Source organism: Crocuta crocuta, unplaced genomic scaffold (assembly GCF_008692635.1).
Source record: "Crocuta crocuta isolate KB4526 unplaced genomic scaffold, BGI_CrCroc_1.0 scaffold50, whole genome shotgun sequence".
NCBI classification, from domain to species: Eukaryota; Metazoa; Chordata; class Mammalia; order Carnivora; family Hyaenidae; genus Crocuta; species Crocuta crocuta.
Genome location: NW_027527428.1, coordinates 7128602 through 7142197, shown reverse-complemented (window position 1 = coordinate 7142197; position 13596 = coordinate 7128602). Strand labels below are relative to the sequence as shown.

Genomic DNA, 13596 nt, shown 5'->3' with positions numbered 1-13596 from the left:
CGCGGCCTCCACCAGGGAGCAGGCGGAGGCCAGCGTGGCCAGGCGCTGCAGGTCGAAGGCCAGCACATCCTCTTCCTCTGCGGGGGACACGAGAGGGAGTGTGCGTGCGGGGGGCGGGCGGACGCTGCCCCTCAAAGAGGCTCTTGTCAGCCTGCATCTCAGAACGGCCCCCACCCTGCAGGGTGCCCGGCTCCCGGGACACAGGGACCAAGGACCAGGGTGAGGCGGCCGGGAACAGCGAGGTTTGCTCAGGGGCAGGCACAGAGCACCCTGCTCAGCTCCGGGCTGGGGAGAAGTCCCCTTTGGCTGCTGCGGGCCAGGCCATACGGGATGGTTCCCCAAACCGTCTATATAGGCGCGTGGCTTATCAGGCTTCAAAAAGAAAGTGCCTGTGCGTTTCTCGCCCCTCCCATATGCATGAAAAGAGGGGTGAGAAGAACGGCCCAGTGCAGGGTCAGAGCTGAGCCAGTGGAGGGCAGTGTCCATCCAGGGGTGAGGCCTGGAGTGGAGAGACGGAGGACAGGGCAGGCTGATCCCTGAGGAGCCCCAGCCAGGGAAGGGGAGCTGGCCAGGAGCCCCGCGGGGTCCGACGGGATGCTGGGGCTGAGGCCGTCAGTGGGCAGTTGTGATTTTCAGAACATACGGCTCTGCCCTCCGAGGTGGCCGGGGAGCATTGCCCAGTGGCAATGAGCACATCGAACACCCTGAACTTGGCTTCTAATTCCACCTCCCAGGAAAGGAACCAGGCTCCTCGGAGAAATGGCTGTTCGCAGGGGCAGGGGCGGTGTGTGGTGAGCCAGGGACACAGGAGGTGCTCAGAAAATGACAGGGACACGTCTGTGTGCACATGGGCCAGCCGCAGGGGCCGAATCTGACACAACTCGTCATCCAGTTAACTAGCGAGAGCGGCAGGTTGCAACCGGCCAGAGTACGAAGCCACGGGTCCCAGCGACAAACGACGGATGCGCAGACACAGTGCGCGAAGAGGCAGGGCGAACTGGTTCCCAGCAGCGAAACACTCGTTCACAGCAAAGGGGGTAAAGGTCACGCGGCCACCAGGGTGAGCCGGCCTCAGCGACGGGGCAGGTGCCGGGAGCCGCAACCTCTGGTGGCCAGTTCTGAGCTGAGGCCACGGAAGGCTGTGTCGGGTGGCCTGGGAGCGGGAGGGAGGGGGAGGCTAAGGGGGTCTCTCTTCCCAGGCCGTGGGCTGCTCTTCCCCCCAGCAGTCAGGGCAGGGCGGTGTGGAAGCCCTGCTTCAGCTACGAGTGCCACGTGCTGTCCTATCGGTTGTGGTCACCGTGGTCGCTGAGCGGCCCCCGCGGCCCCCTGCCGCCCGGCTGGCCCCGGTCCCCCCGCTGAGCCGGCGCAATCCCTGTGGGTGAGCCTGGGGAGGGGTCGTGGGGTGTGGGGAGATGAGAGGGGAAGGGCTCTTCTGGCTTCAAACACCCTGCAAGGCTTTGCAGCCTTGGGGGCTGTGGGGCTGTGGAGAGAGAGGCAGNNNNGCCATGCAGCTCCCTCAGTCCACACACCCAGTGACTGAGGCCCCGGCCTGGGCCGCAGCTGCACCGCCCACACGGGACTCACGTGGCCTCCACGTGAGCGTTCCTTCAATGAATGGGCCGCGCTCCAGCCGGCATTCACATGCACAGACTGGGTGGCCACACACCCTGGGCCCGGCATCCGCTCGGCGCTCTCGTGCCAGCCACGCTCACGTGGTGGGTCCGGGCAGCACAGGCCCTGCCTGGGGCTTCCCCCCCCGCCCTGCCGTCACCCTACAGCCCAGAGCCCTAATTTAGGCCCCCAGGGTCCAGCTGGACGCCCACGAGGGGGTGCTCCCTGGCAAACCGCCCTTGGCAGAGCGGTGGGCCCGTCTAGGTGGACAGGAGGAGTGACACGGAGGCCTCTGGGGAAATTAACTTTACGAGAACATTTGCTTTATCTCCAAATAGCACAAAAGGCGCCCGTGGCCAGCAGCAGAGGGCTTCGTGCATCAGGAAAACAAGCGGGCAACCGAGAGGACTTTGTTGGGCTCTGTCTATAAACACCGGCGCGCGCGATGCCTGCTGGGGGGCTCCCCGTGAAGGTTTCCTTGGGGGCCCCTTCAGGGTGCTGCTCCGGCAGCGAGGGGGGTGTCCCAGCAGAGCGCTGGGGGAGCAGGGCCGGCCTGCGTGGGGTGCTCTCGGGCTCCAGTCCAGGGCTCACCGTGGGGTGGCACCGGGCCCCATGCCCGCACCCTAGGGCCCCTCTGGGGGCCGGGAGCCCAGAAGCATCTCAACCCGCAGGTCAGCCCAGGGACAGGAAGGACCGGCACCCCAGCCCCCAGCCCTGGTGAAATTTTGGGGGACATGTGGTCAGTCTCGGACCACTTCCCCTGGGCCTGGGAGGCAAGGGCCGATGTGTCCCAGCTGGAGGCCTCGGGCCAGGAGCCCCCCAGCCTGAGACGGCAGGAGGCTGGGGCTCGATGCCAGCAAGCTTTCCTCTGCCTTCCTGGCTGCAAGGCCCCAGGCCTCACCCCCCCAAGGGTCTTGGCATCCTTGTATGTGACCAGGGGACAGCATATTGGGACAACTGTGAGGCCCCCACAGGGGGCCGTGGACACTGCAGCAACAGGTGCTGACCCGGACGCTGTCCCTCTGAAGCCATGGTCAGGGTGCAGCCTCCAGCCTCAGGGGCCCGGTGTGCACAGGGCGGTGCTTACCTCGCAAGGCGGGGCCCCTCCTCTGCTGCTGCATCTCCAGGTCAGCCAGCTCACTGAGCAGGGCGATTCCGTGAGTCCCTGAGCTACAGGGCGAGGGGGCTGTGTGCGGGGGCCCCGGCGCAGCAGCAGGCTGCGGGTCCAGCGGGCTGACAGCTGGCAGGTCCCCCAGGTCGATGGTGGCTGCCACCAGGGCATCCAGGCCCAGGGGTGCCCTGGGCAGGTGGCTGTTCTTGGAAGCTGGTCCCCGGCCCTCCTCCTCCAGCCTGTCCTCCCCACCCTCAGCCCCCTCCTCCGGCTTCGCTTCCCTGGGGGCCTGCCGATTGCCCAGCCCAGCCTCACTGAGGGCACCGGGGCTCCCGGGCACCTGCGGGGCTGTGGCGCTGGCCCCTGATGAGGGCCCCGGCCCCACCTCCGACCCCCTCTCCGCCGCAGCCCCCTCCTCTGTAGCCCCTCCCTGAGTAGAATGAGCCTGGCCGACGGCCTCAGGGGCCCCTCCCTCGAGGAGGGCCCCACATCGCAGTTCTCGAAGCCCCTCCAGCGGGCTACGGTCTGCTGCCTTCCCCAGGGGTCCCCGCTCGGCAGGGTCGGGGGTGGCAGCAAGGTCCTGGGTGGCCTCCCTGGCCCCCGAGGGCAGCCCCGGCTCCTGTGGGCTCTGAGGGCTTCGGGGGTGCAGCTCCCTGGGTAACAACGTCCTCGCTGGCTCAGGCTGGACCCTGGGGGCTGCAGTTTGCATAGTTTTGGGGTCCGAGAGGTCCGGAGTGTGCACGCTGGGGGACAGGGAGAAGCCCGAGCTGGCCACAGGGCGTGGGAATCCGGGAGGCAGGTCTGCGGAAGAGAGAGCGTCGTCAGGAGAGGGCAGCCGAGAGCACGGGTGGCCCTGTTACAGATGTGGAGAGGGTGGCCTCCGATCCCGGACTCCCAGCTGGGAGGAGGGTCCCCAGCCTGCCCTCTGCCTTGGAAATGGGATGGGAAGACGTCACACTGAGGGGAGCACCTGAGGGCAGGAGAGAAGGTCCCTGGAGCCGGGGCCCCCAGGCCCCCAGGCCCCCAGCCCAGGACGCTCTGGTGTGGCTAACCAGAAGGGGGTGGTTTAAAACAAGACACTGGAACCAGGGCTTTCCCAGAACCAGAACGAGCCGGCAGCCTGTCGGAGGCATGGCCCCATTAACTGCATTAAAAACAAACAAACAAACAAAACTAAGAAAAACCTAGCAACCGCTCCCTAAAACCCCAAACCCCCCAAAACCAAAAGCACGACCTCTGTTGGCTCAGTCTCCTCACTGTGGGATCGGGGCGGTTTGAGTCTGCCACGCGGGTTTGTGCGTAAACGTGCCACCTTGTTGAGGGGGAGCGGCAGGCGGGCGGGGGGCCGCAGGGGCCCAGACGGCACAGGAGGAGCTCCCTCCCCCGCTTCGCCGAGACCCAGAGCCAGAGCCAGGAGGGGAGCCGGGGGCCGTCCCGCGGCTGTGCCCAGGCCCTTCGCTGTCCGTAGCGCCCCCTGCTGGCCCCCTGAGCCCAGCCCTCATCCCGCCCCGCCTGCCAGGAGCTGGGGAGGCGGCGGTGGGGCCCCTCAGTGCTCACGCCATGGGTCGTCGGGACTGTGGACAGGGAAGGACAAGCGATAGTGCCCCGGGCCCTCCCCGGCGGCCTTTGCAAGTGCCAGACCAGGCAGCCCCCTCCATTCAGAAGTGGAGAGAAGCCCCAGAGTGGAAGGGGGCGAACCAAGGTCAGGCCAGCGCTGCCCACCCTCACCTGGTTCCAGCGTGGTCGGGTCGGCTCTGGACGGCCGGGGCTCCCCGCTCTTGTCCTCGGAGCTGGGCAGCTTGGAGCCGGGCCCAGGGCTGCCCGAGGGGTGGACGGATAAAGTGCACGAGGCGCCGGGACGCGGTGGCGGTGTGGGGCAGCCGGCGGGGGGCTTCGGGGCAGGCGAGTGGCAGCACGGGGACAGCTTGGCAGGGCCTATGGTGGCAGGTGAGGGGGTGCCCTTGGCTGTGGGGGTTAAGGCAACTGGCTTGTGGGTGGGCTTCAGGGTCTTCTCCTGGGTGGGTTCCTCCTGCTCCAGGTGGTGGTCCTCGGACTTCCGCTGCGAGGGGGAGGGAGAGGTTCAGCCGGCTGGACACCCTCCCCCCAGCTCAGGGCATCGCGGGGTCCCAGCTGGGTGTGGCCTGGGGCGGGTACCTGGACGGGGGCCGCCCGCTGCTGCTGCTGCTGCTGCTGCTGCTGCTGCTGCTGCTGCTGCTGCTGGAGGGCATAGAGCTCCTGCTGGCGCAGGAGCTGGGGCCGCGAGTACACGGGGAGCTGGCCGGGGTGCTGCACGTGGGAGGCGGGGCCCCGGCCCCCGTACATGGGGGGCCACAGTGAGGCCTGGTCCATGACGTCAGCTGTGGGGAGGGCCAGAGGAGCCGTCAGACAGGCGCGGCCAGGGTGGGGTGCAGCGCTGTGTCCCCGGCCTCCTGAGCTGGCCCCGCCCCTGCCCCTCACTTGCCTCGCACCTGCTTTCTGGGCCTGGGCTACGGCCGGGGTCCTGTCTCACCGCCCAACCGCCATGTGGGCTGCTCCTTTCTTCAGACCCACTTCCGACCCCCCCCCCACCATGCAAACAGTCTGCCCGGGAGGCTCTTACCAAGCGCGTGAGGGGCTGTGTGGGGGGTGGGCTCCGAGGGCAGAATGACGAGCTGTGCGGGGCTGTCCTGGGAGAGGGGGAAGACGGAGGGCATGGAGCCGGGCACGGAGGCGGCGAAGCCGGGGGGCAGGTTCTGGTGCAGCGCNCGGGTCCCCGCCCAGCAGGCAGCTGGGCAGCGAGGAGCCGCTGGTGATCATGAGATGAGGGGCCAGGTCTCCGGGGCAGCCGCTCGGCGCGTGGACCCGGGAGAACTCCAGGCGGTCCTTGTCCCTGTGCATCACGAGGGTGGCGGGGGCTCAGCACAGCCGTCTGGCCACCCGCCCACCGCTCCCACCCATGCTGGAGACGTCAACCTTGGAGGGAGGGGGGCTCAGAGGGTCCCGGGGCCCCCACTCCAGCCTCTACCCTAGCAGTGGGCCCAACAGTGGAGGGAAAAGCCTGCAGAGCTCCCCTTGCCAGGGGCAGACACCCTGGCGAACCTCGGGGCAGGGGGTGGGCAGACCTGCCCCAAAGCCTGACGTCCCCCCTCCCCGAAGGCCGAAACCCCTGTGCTCACTGCAGCAGGAGCTCCCGGCCGGCGAGCCCCAGGCGGTCCTCGGACAGGCGTGCCCTTTCCTCCTCCGCCTCCAGGTCCAGCGCGTGGGCGGAGCGGGGCCCACCGCCTGCTGCATGGGTCAGACGTGGCAGAAGGGACGGGGGTTGGGGTGGCCGGGGAGCCAGATGCTCAAGTGGGGAACCTGCTTCGAGCCGAGGGGGCTGACAGACCAAGGGAGGGTCTCCCGCTGTGCGGGCCTCGGGGGTTCTGCCGAAGGCAGGTGTGGGGAGCCTGTGGCTTCGAGGGATGGGGGCGGGCCAGTCAGCCCTGCGAGGGACGGGACAGCAGACGTGGGGAGGGGACGGCGGCCGGGTCCAGGGCCTGCCCCTTGTGAGCTCCCTGCCTCCCCCCTGCGCAGGGGCCTACCTTTGAAGGCAGGGGCTGCCCGGCCCTGCCGCCCGGTGTTGGTGCTGTAGGCTGTCTCGGGCCGGCTCACCGTGTCCTTCTGCCGGGACAAGGCCACTGCGATGCCCACGGGAGGCTGCCTCACTTCCGCGTCACTGTGTGGGGTGTCGTGCTCCCGGCTTCGGGCACAGTCGGGCCTCTCTGCCTCGCCCGGGGCCTGGGCTGGGCCTTTGGAGGCCGGGAACTTCACATCCTGCTGGGCGCAGCTGGCCTTGAGGCCGCCCAGGCCCACGAAGGGTGCCTTCTGGCCGACGACCAGCGCTTGGTTGCTGTACTTGAGCAGGTTCTTCATGGCCGAGACCTCGTCCGGCGGGGCAGGCAGGTCCGGGGGCAGGCGGGCGGCCTGCTGCAGGCTGCCGCCGAAGGGGTCCGGGTAGGCGCCGCCCCTGTGCTCCTCGCCAACGGCCATGGCGGCGCTCTGNCCCGCCGTAGCCCAGAGAGGCCAGCTCCAGGGACTTGCGCTTGGCCTCAGCCCCACCGCCCCCCGGCTCCACCTCGGGCGTCACCAAGTGCTGCTGGTGCCGGATCCGGGCCACCTTCTGGGCCCCAGGGGGACCGGAGGGGGCCTCCTTGCCGGCGGCCTTATCTAAAGTGCAGCAGGCCTGGGCGACCTTCCCGCCCAGCGGGTCCTGGGGACTCGGCCGGGCACAGTCCTGTGAGTGGGCAGGCAGCTCAAAGTAGCCACTTTTGTCCAGACCACCTTTGGGGAGCCCGGAGAAGGGGGTCTCGGGGCCTGTGCTGTTGAGATACTCCAGGCCCTTTAGCCGGGGGTTGAGAGCCGCCTCGAAGCCCCCAGGCCGCCGCTCGGCCTTGCCCTCGGCCTTCAGGTGGGCGTAGGAGACCCCATAGGGCACGGCGTGTTCAGGGGCCAGGGCGCCGTCGAGGTGCCGGTCTTTGCTCTCACCTGCCACCGCGCAGGCCTCGGCTGCCTGGAAGGGGCGGCTCTTGTCGGCCAGGTGTCCCACGGAAGGCACGAAGGTGGGACCGCTGGCCTTCAGGTCCCGGGAGACTTTGTCCTGCAGCGGGCACAGCCCGTCGGGGCCCGCATGCAGCTGCAAGCAGGGGAAGGAGCCGGCGGCCGTGCTGAGGGGCGGGGGCGGCCCGGCGGGCAGGCCAGACGGCACCGTGTAGGACACGGCGTGGTGCAGCATCTGCCGCCTCTCCAGGCACTCGCTGAAGGCCGGCCCGGGCTCTGCGGGGCCCGCCGCCTCCTTGGCGCAGCGTCCGGAGGCCACGACGCCCACCCCCGGCCGCACCAGCACGCCCCCCGCGCAGCTGGCCAGCGAGGCCTTGCCCATCTCGCCGTTGAGCACCTTGGTGTTGAGCAGGCAGGAGGCGAGGTGCTGGGGGGGGGCCCCGCAGGCCCCCCGGGGCCCCCCGCCGTCCTTGCAGTGGCCGCCCGCGGGCACGGGCAGCACCAGCTGGTGCCGCTCCTTGCCGTCCTCCTCGCCCGCGGCCGGCCTGTCCTTGCCCTCCGCGGCCTTGCCGGCCTTCTCTCTGCCCTGCTCTCTGCCCATGAGGAAGCGGTCGAACTCCTTGGCTCCCTTCTGCAGGGGGCCAGCCTCGCCTCGGTCGCGGCTGCAGGAGCTGATGGGGTGGCCGGGGGCGGCCCGGGCCACGCCGGGGAAGTTGTGGTTGGCGGGCAGGAGGGCAGGCTGGGGGGGCAGGTTGCGCAGGTAGAAGTTATCTGCGTGCCGAGAGAACCGTGAGGTCACCGGGAGGGCAGGGGCCGGAGGTCAGACTCCCCAGGACACGGGCTCCGGGAGACCCCCCGCCCCAGCAGCAGGCAGTGACCCGGGGCGCCATCTGAGAAGGTTTCAGGTTGCAAAAGAGACGCCATGTCAAGTCTACCTCTTCAACCCTAAGTGCGCTGTTGGCTGGCACCGCGCAATTCTCGGTGCTGCGCAGACGCCACCACCGTCCGTCTCCAGAACTTCAGTGCCCCAAAGTTCTGGCCCCAGTAAACACCAACTTCCTCTCCCTAGGAAGGCTGGGACTCGAGTTCAGCTCCCCAGGAGATGGGACTCGTGAATGGCCAGGGGCCCCTGCCCTGCCCAGCGCCCACGGGGATTAGTGCAGGGAGGGCAGGGGCGGGTGGAGGGGCTATGGGGCCACAGGCATCTCCCCCGCCCCGCAATGCCACCAGGGGACCGTGAACCGGGGCGGCCTTACAAACGGCCATCAGAACCTTTAACGCTGGGGAGGGTGCTGACTCACAGAGCGGGTTGGCTAAGTGGACGGTGGCACACACAGCGTGGGTCGGGATGCGGCCACCACACAGCTGGCTGTGCCCGGACACCCGGCCGCCGCTGGCGGGGCCGTGCACCGTGGGCTGCGAAGTGCGCGGCCCTGACTAGGTCCCTGTAGGTGCTCAGACCCCAGGAGGGAGTGAGGCCGAGTCTGAGGATGGGCTGGGGCTGAAGGACCCCGCTCACCCACCTCCTGAACACCCTGGCAGGCCCCCAGCCCCTCTCTGCGTGTTAACTGTGGGCGCCCCAGCCTGCGGACTCCGGGGGTGTTTGAAGGGAGAAGAGGAAATGCTCGCAGCCCGCAGCCCCCGCAGCTCTGGGCCCATCAAGGCCAGTGGTGGGTGGCAGGTGGCGGTGAACCCCTGCTCCCTGTGCTGGGCCACAGCCTGCTGTCCAGCCTGGGCCCATGCTCTCTATGTGGGTCCCCCGGCTGGCCCTGGGGACACCCGCTGCTCCCAAAGCCGGGCTCCTGTCTCTGCGGACCTGGGGTGCCCAGAGGGGCAGACAAGGGGGAACAAAGAAACCTTTGGCACTTGTAAAACTGTCCTCACGCACATTAGTTCCTTGTCAATTTCCTGCTAATTAAAACAAGGGGGAACAGGGCAGCCTGGGTGAAACCTACTTAGTTTGATTTCCAAAACCAAAACGGTCTTGGATGGGGCTCCAGCACAGCACCGAAAGCTGAGAGACCACCAGCGCCCCACTGCTGGAAGGGCAGCTCTGGGCTCGGGGTCACCCCTGACCAACGCTGTCAAAATGGCTGCACACGTGAGAGTTTGGGGGACCCTGCCCGGGGCCAGTGGGGGCTGTCCTCTGGGTAGCAGAGCACATGGCCCGACGGAGGGAAACTTGGTTTCTGGGGAGCACCCCGCACCTACCCATCTCCTGGGGCAGGGTGGGGGGTGCTTTCCTGGCCCCGTCACAGGCACAATCTCACCCGCATCAATCTCAGCCAGCCCGTCCTCAGCTGGGTCAAGGCCAAGGCTTTCCGGACCTCANACCCCAAAACCGCCTCACCGGGGGTCACCTCGCTGGGGCCCCTTCCTTCCCTGAGGCCCCCTTTGGCACACTCTGATTGAACTGCTAGGTCCTGAAACCCAGCCCGGTGTCCTGTCTGTCGCCCAGACCCTGCTGGGTGCTTGGGGGGCCCCAGGCTGAGGGCTCCTGAGGCCCCAGAGCTGCGTCTGTCCTCACCCAGGGCGGCCCCTCTCCCTGGGCCCGCCCAACCTGCCCCCCGCCACGTGTGTCGCACCACCTCCTGGGTGCCCCTGGGAAAGCCCCTGTGAAAGCCCCTGTGCGGAGGACGGCCTCCCCCTCCCCCCCGAGCTGCTTTCCCACAGGCGCTCCCCCTCCCACAGCCTGGCCGTGAACGGGGGTCACCTAGGACCTCCTGACCCGCGTGTCCCCTCCACACCCCCAGTGGGGCCCCACGCCCCGATTCAAGTCTATTATCACTCGTCATCTGAAACATGGCAAGGAACCCAACAGTCTCCCTGCCCATCTCCTGGCACCACCCCAGAGAGACCTTTCTGAAATGCAAATGAGGTGTCACCCCCATCGAGGAAAAACCTGGAGACGGGGCACTCAGGGCTCCGGCCCCTCCCCCAGCGGCCACATCTCCTGTGGGCTCCCTGATGGGATCCACGCCCTGGAGGTCGGGCTTTTGCATGGGAGAGTGTGTGTGCATGTACGAGAGGGCACATGTGCACGCACACACACCCTCCCTGCAGCCCCGCCCTCTCATCAGCCAAGCCCTGACCTTGGGGTCCTCTCTCCAGAGACACCTCCTTGGGGGGCCCCTCCTGCCGATGGAGTGAGGGCCCCTCCGCTGCCTGCTGGGACACACTGACACCCCAACACAGCATGCAGCCTCTGTCTGACCACAGGCCCTGGTATGCGGCTCGGTGAGGCAGGAAGTGCAGGCTTCTAGGGGCCTCCCCACCCCCGCCCGCCCAAAGGGCATCCTTCCTCTGAGCTGCCAGGGTGGTGGGGGACAGGACAGGGCAAGGCTGGGTGATGAGGGGTGAGGCGCTGTCCCCTAGGGGCTTCAGTAATTTGGGATGCCTCCACCAGAGCCTGAGACGTCCAGACAGCATGGCTGTGTCTTCAGAGTGCGCCCCTGACCCTAGCACATGACCTTGGCCATGGTCCTAAGAGGTTAAATCCTCCAGAAGCCAGAGAAGCAGGCTTACTCTCCTGGGTCTCTACCCCGCCGTGGCCTGAAACCCAGACAGGAGGGTCTGCCCGGGCTGGCCGCCTTCACCTGATGTTCCAGAAGCCCCCTGGCCCCACCTGGCCCCACCCTCCCTGACGCCCTGCACCCCAGACCCCAGCGAGGCCCCAAGCCAGCACTTGCCTTTTTGGGTTCCATAGAAACGATGTTGCCCATAGAGAACATTGCTGTTTCCATGGTGATCCAAGTGGCTCATGGGTAGGAAGGTGGATGCCAGACTCCCCGAAAATCTGGGGTACCCTGGAGCTAGAGGAGCAAGGAGACTGGCTGCAGAGGCACCCCAGGCCCCGGCCCGCATGCGCCCCGACCCCAGGGAGGTGAGAAGCGGTGGGTGGCCCGGGAGCGGCGCCCCGCAGAGCCTGGTGTACAGCCCGCCGGTGGGAAATCAACCCATCAATACATCATATTAACTCTGACTCGACTAACACCATCCCTCTGGTGCGGCACAAATTGAATTGCTGATGGGCTGGGAGAGAGGCAGGTGGGGGAGGGTGCCTGCGTCCCTCCCCCAGCGGCGCACAGCGGCCGGAGCTCCAGGCAGGGCAACAAAAGCGCCTCTTGGAGAGGCATCTTGGGAGGGTGGGGACGCAGCGGACGCACACGCTGGACGGAGGACCTCGCTGCAGAGGCTGAGCTCCCAGCCGGGACGGCCAGGGCCGGACACCACCTTGACCCACGCCGTCCGACGGGCGCCTGGGCGCCTGGGCAGCCCGTACGCTGGGCTGCTGGCACCGTGGGCTGTCCAGTGGCCAGGCCTCCACTCTGAGATCCACAAAGGGAGCTGGCCCCCAGGCCCGACACCCTCCCTGGCGCCAGAGTCATGCCAGGCAGGCCCTTCTCTGTCCCTCTGGGGCCTAATCGGTCCTTGGGGCCCAGCCATGCCCGGCACAGGAACGCCAGCTGCACCCTGGAGCTGCGCCCCCCCCGCCCCCCTTTGGCCTTGGACCCTGGGGGCTCCTGCCGCCCGGGACGCACACCCTGCCCCCAGACGAGATGATAGACGGATGTAAGCAGAGCCTGGGAGGCCCTGACCAGGCACAGCCGGGGGAGCTGAGTCTGCCGGGTGTCCAGAGCCGCCAGCCACCCTGCGTGTGGCACCGCTGGTCCTTCCCCACGTGGCCCCGCAGGGAGGGGCGGGGTGGGGCCCAGCTGGGGAGGCTGAGTTGCCCGCTGGGCTGCGGCAGGCAGGACTGTCTTCCTCCAAGACTCCTGCTTCAGGGCGCCTGGGGGCTCCGTCGATGAAGCGTCCGACTCTGGCTCAGGTCATGATCTCACAGTTCCCAAGTTCGAGCCCCGCGTCGGGCTCTGTGCTGACAGCTCAGAGCCTGGAGCCTGTTTCAGATTCTGTGTCTCCCTCTCTCTCCGCCCCTCCCCTGCTCACACTTTGTCTCTCTCAAAAATAACGTTAAGAAAATAAAAAATAAAAAAGACTCCTGCTTTTAGCTAATGCTCTGAACTTTTCTTCCTCTGTGGCTAACGTGCTCCGTAGGAGTTTCTCTTGGGGACCCGGGATTGTCCCGAGGGAGTCTGCTCCCAGGAGCGGCTGCCAGCCTTCAAGGCGGCGTTGGCTGTGAGGAGGGCGCAGCCATCCAGGGTTTTCCCCGGGGAGCAGCGGAGGAGGAGGAGGAGGGCTCCTGTGGGGCCCTGCAGACGGCTGGTGCCTGTGGCCTGGCGCCCCTGACAAAAGGGAGCCGTGAGCCCCAAGGCTGGGGAACGGGCTCCAGCACCCCTCCTCAGGTGTCACCACGGAGTCCCGACGAGTCCCGGGGCAGGGAGCTCCATTCCATCCTGCTCACTAACTGTTTCCCCAAGTCCACGGACGACAGAAACCCTCTGCTGTTCGAGTGGAACGTTCCTTGTAGCAGCTGGTGGCTGAGCACTCCTCGGAATATCTTCTGGGAAACACCTTTCCAGAAGGGGCGGTGCCAGAACCGCAGGACAGACCTCCAGGCCCCACATCCTCAGGGGGCCTGGGGCATTACTCCTGGCCTCGGGCTGGTCTGCCTGGATACAGAGCAGGACTGCAGAGGTGGAGGGTGGAAGCCACCCTGGCCGGGCTCTGTCTCAGTGCTGGGGGCGGCGGTGGGTGCATGGGGGAGGGGGGCCAGCCCTGGAGCCCACCATGAGCACCAGGGGCCTGGGACTCCGCCCCTCCCCACCCCACCCCCCTCCGGCAGGCCCGAGGCTGGGGGGGAGCTGTGCCACGGGCGGACCAGGCTCTGGAGCTCAGCTCAGAGGTAAGAATGGAGGCGCAGGGGCAGAGCTTGGAATGGAAAATGGTCTGCATCAAATGGGGGCAGTCTGGGATCCCCCAGGACAAGGCCCCCAGTCCAACCCCTCAGACCCTAATGATGCAGTGCTGGTCCGAGGTGGAGCTGTGGAATCCCGTCCCCAAGGGATGCTCCCAGCAGCCCCATCTGGAGGCTGGAGGAGTCCCTAGATGGCTCTCTGCTCGGGGCTCACATCCCCAGGCACATGTGAGGGCTCGGGAAAGGTGCCAGCCGCGCCTGGGCCCAGCCCCTCCTCGCCCCCACCTGCTGAGGGCGAGGCAGAGTCCAGAGCCTGGCCAACCAGCCTAGTTTCTGTGCGGAGACACATCTGGAACAGCTGTTCCCGAGATGAAACTCAGCTCCTGGAAGACTTGACAAATGCTGAGCGCGGACCGGACGGGAGCAGCCTGGGCGGCGGGCGGGGGCCGCACCGTGTGTGCCGCGCGGGCGGGGCCGGGCTGCTAAAGCGCCGCCGCAGCTGTCCCCTTTTAATTGGCCGCTGTTAAATGTTTTACGGGGCCTC

At 67.6% G+C, this 13596-nt stretch overlaps 1 protein-coding gene across 1 annotated transcript in view; it reads right to left on the bottom strand.

Annotated features, from left to right (window-relative positions):
• BAHCC1 (BAH domain and coiled-coil containing 1) overlaps nt 1-11101 on the bottom strand; it is a 21320-nt gene extending 10219 nt beyond the window's left edge. Inside the window, 10 exon segments of the mRNA XM_077756435.1 lie at nt 2-77; nt 2699-3523; nt 4451-4781; nt 4877-5079; nt 5322-5467; nt 5469-5591; nt 5878-5986; nt 6283-6746; nt 6748-8008; nt 10927-11101. Coding sequence (XP_077612561.1) covers nt 2-77; nt 2699-3523; nt 4451-4781; nt 4877-5079; nt 5322-5467; nt 5469-5591; nt 5878-5986; nt 6283-6746; nt 6748-8008; nt 10927-11101 — 3713 coding nt within the window.
• Between the last annotated feature and the right edge of the window lie 2495 nt (nt 11102-13596).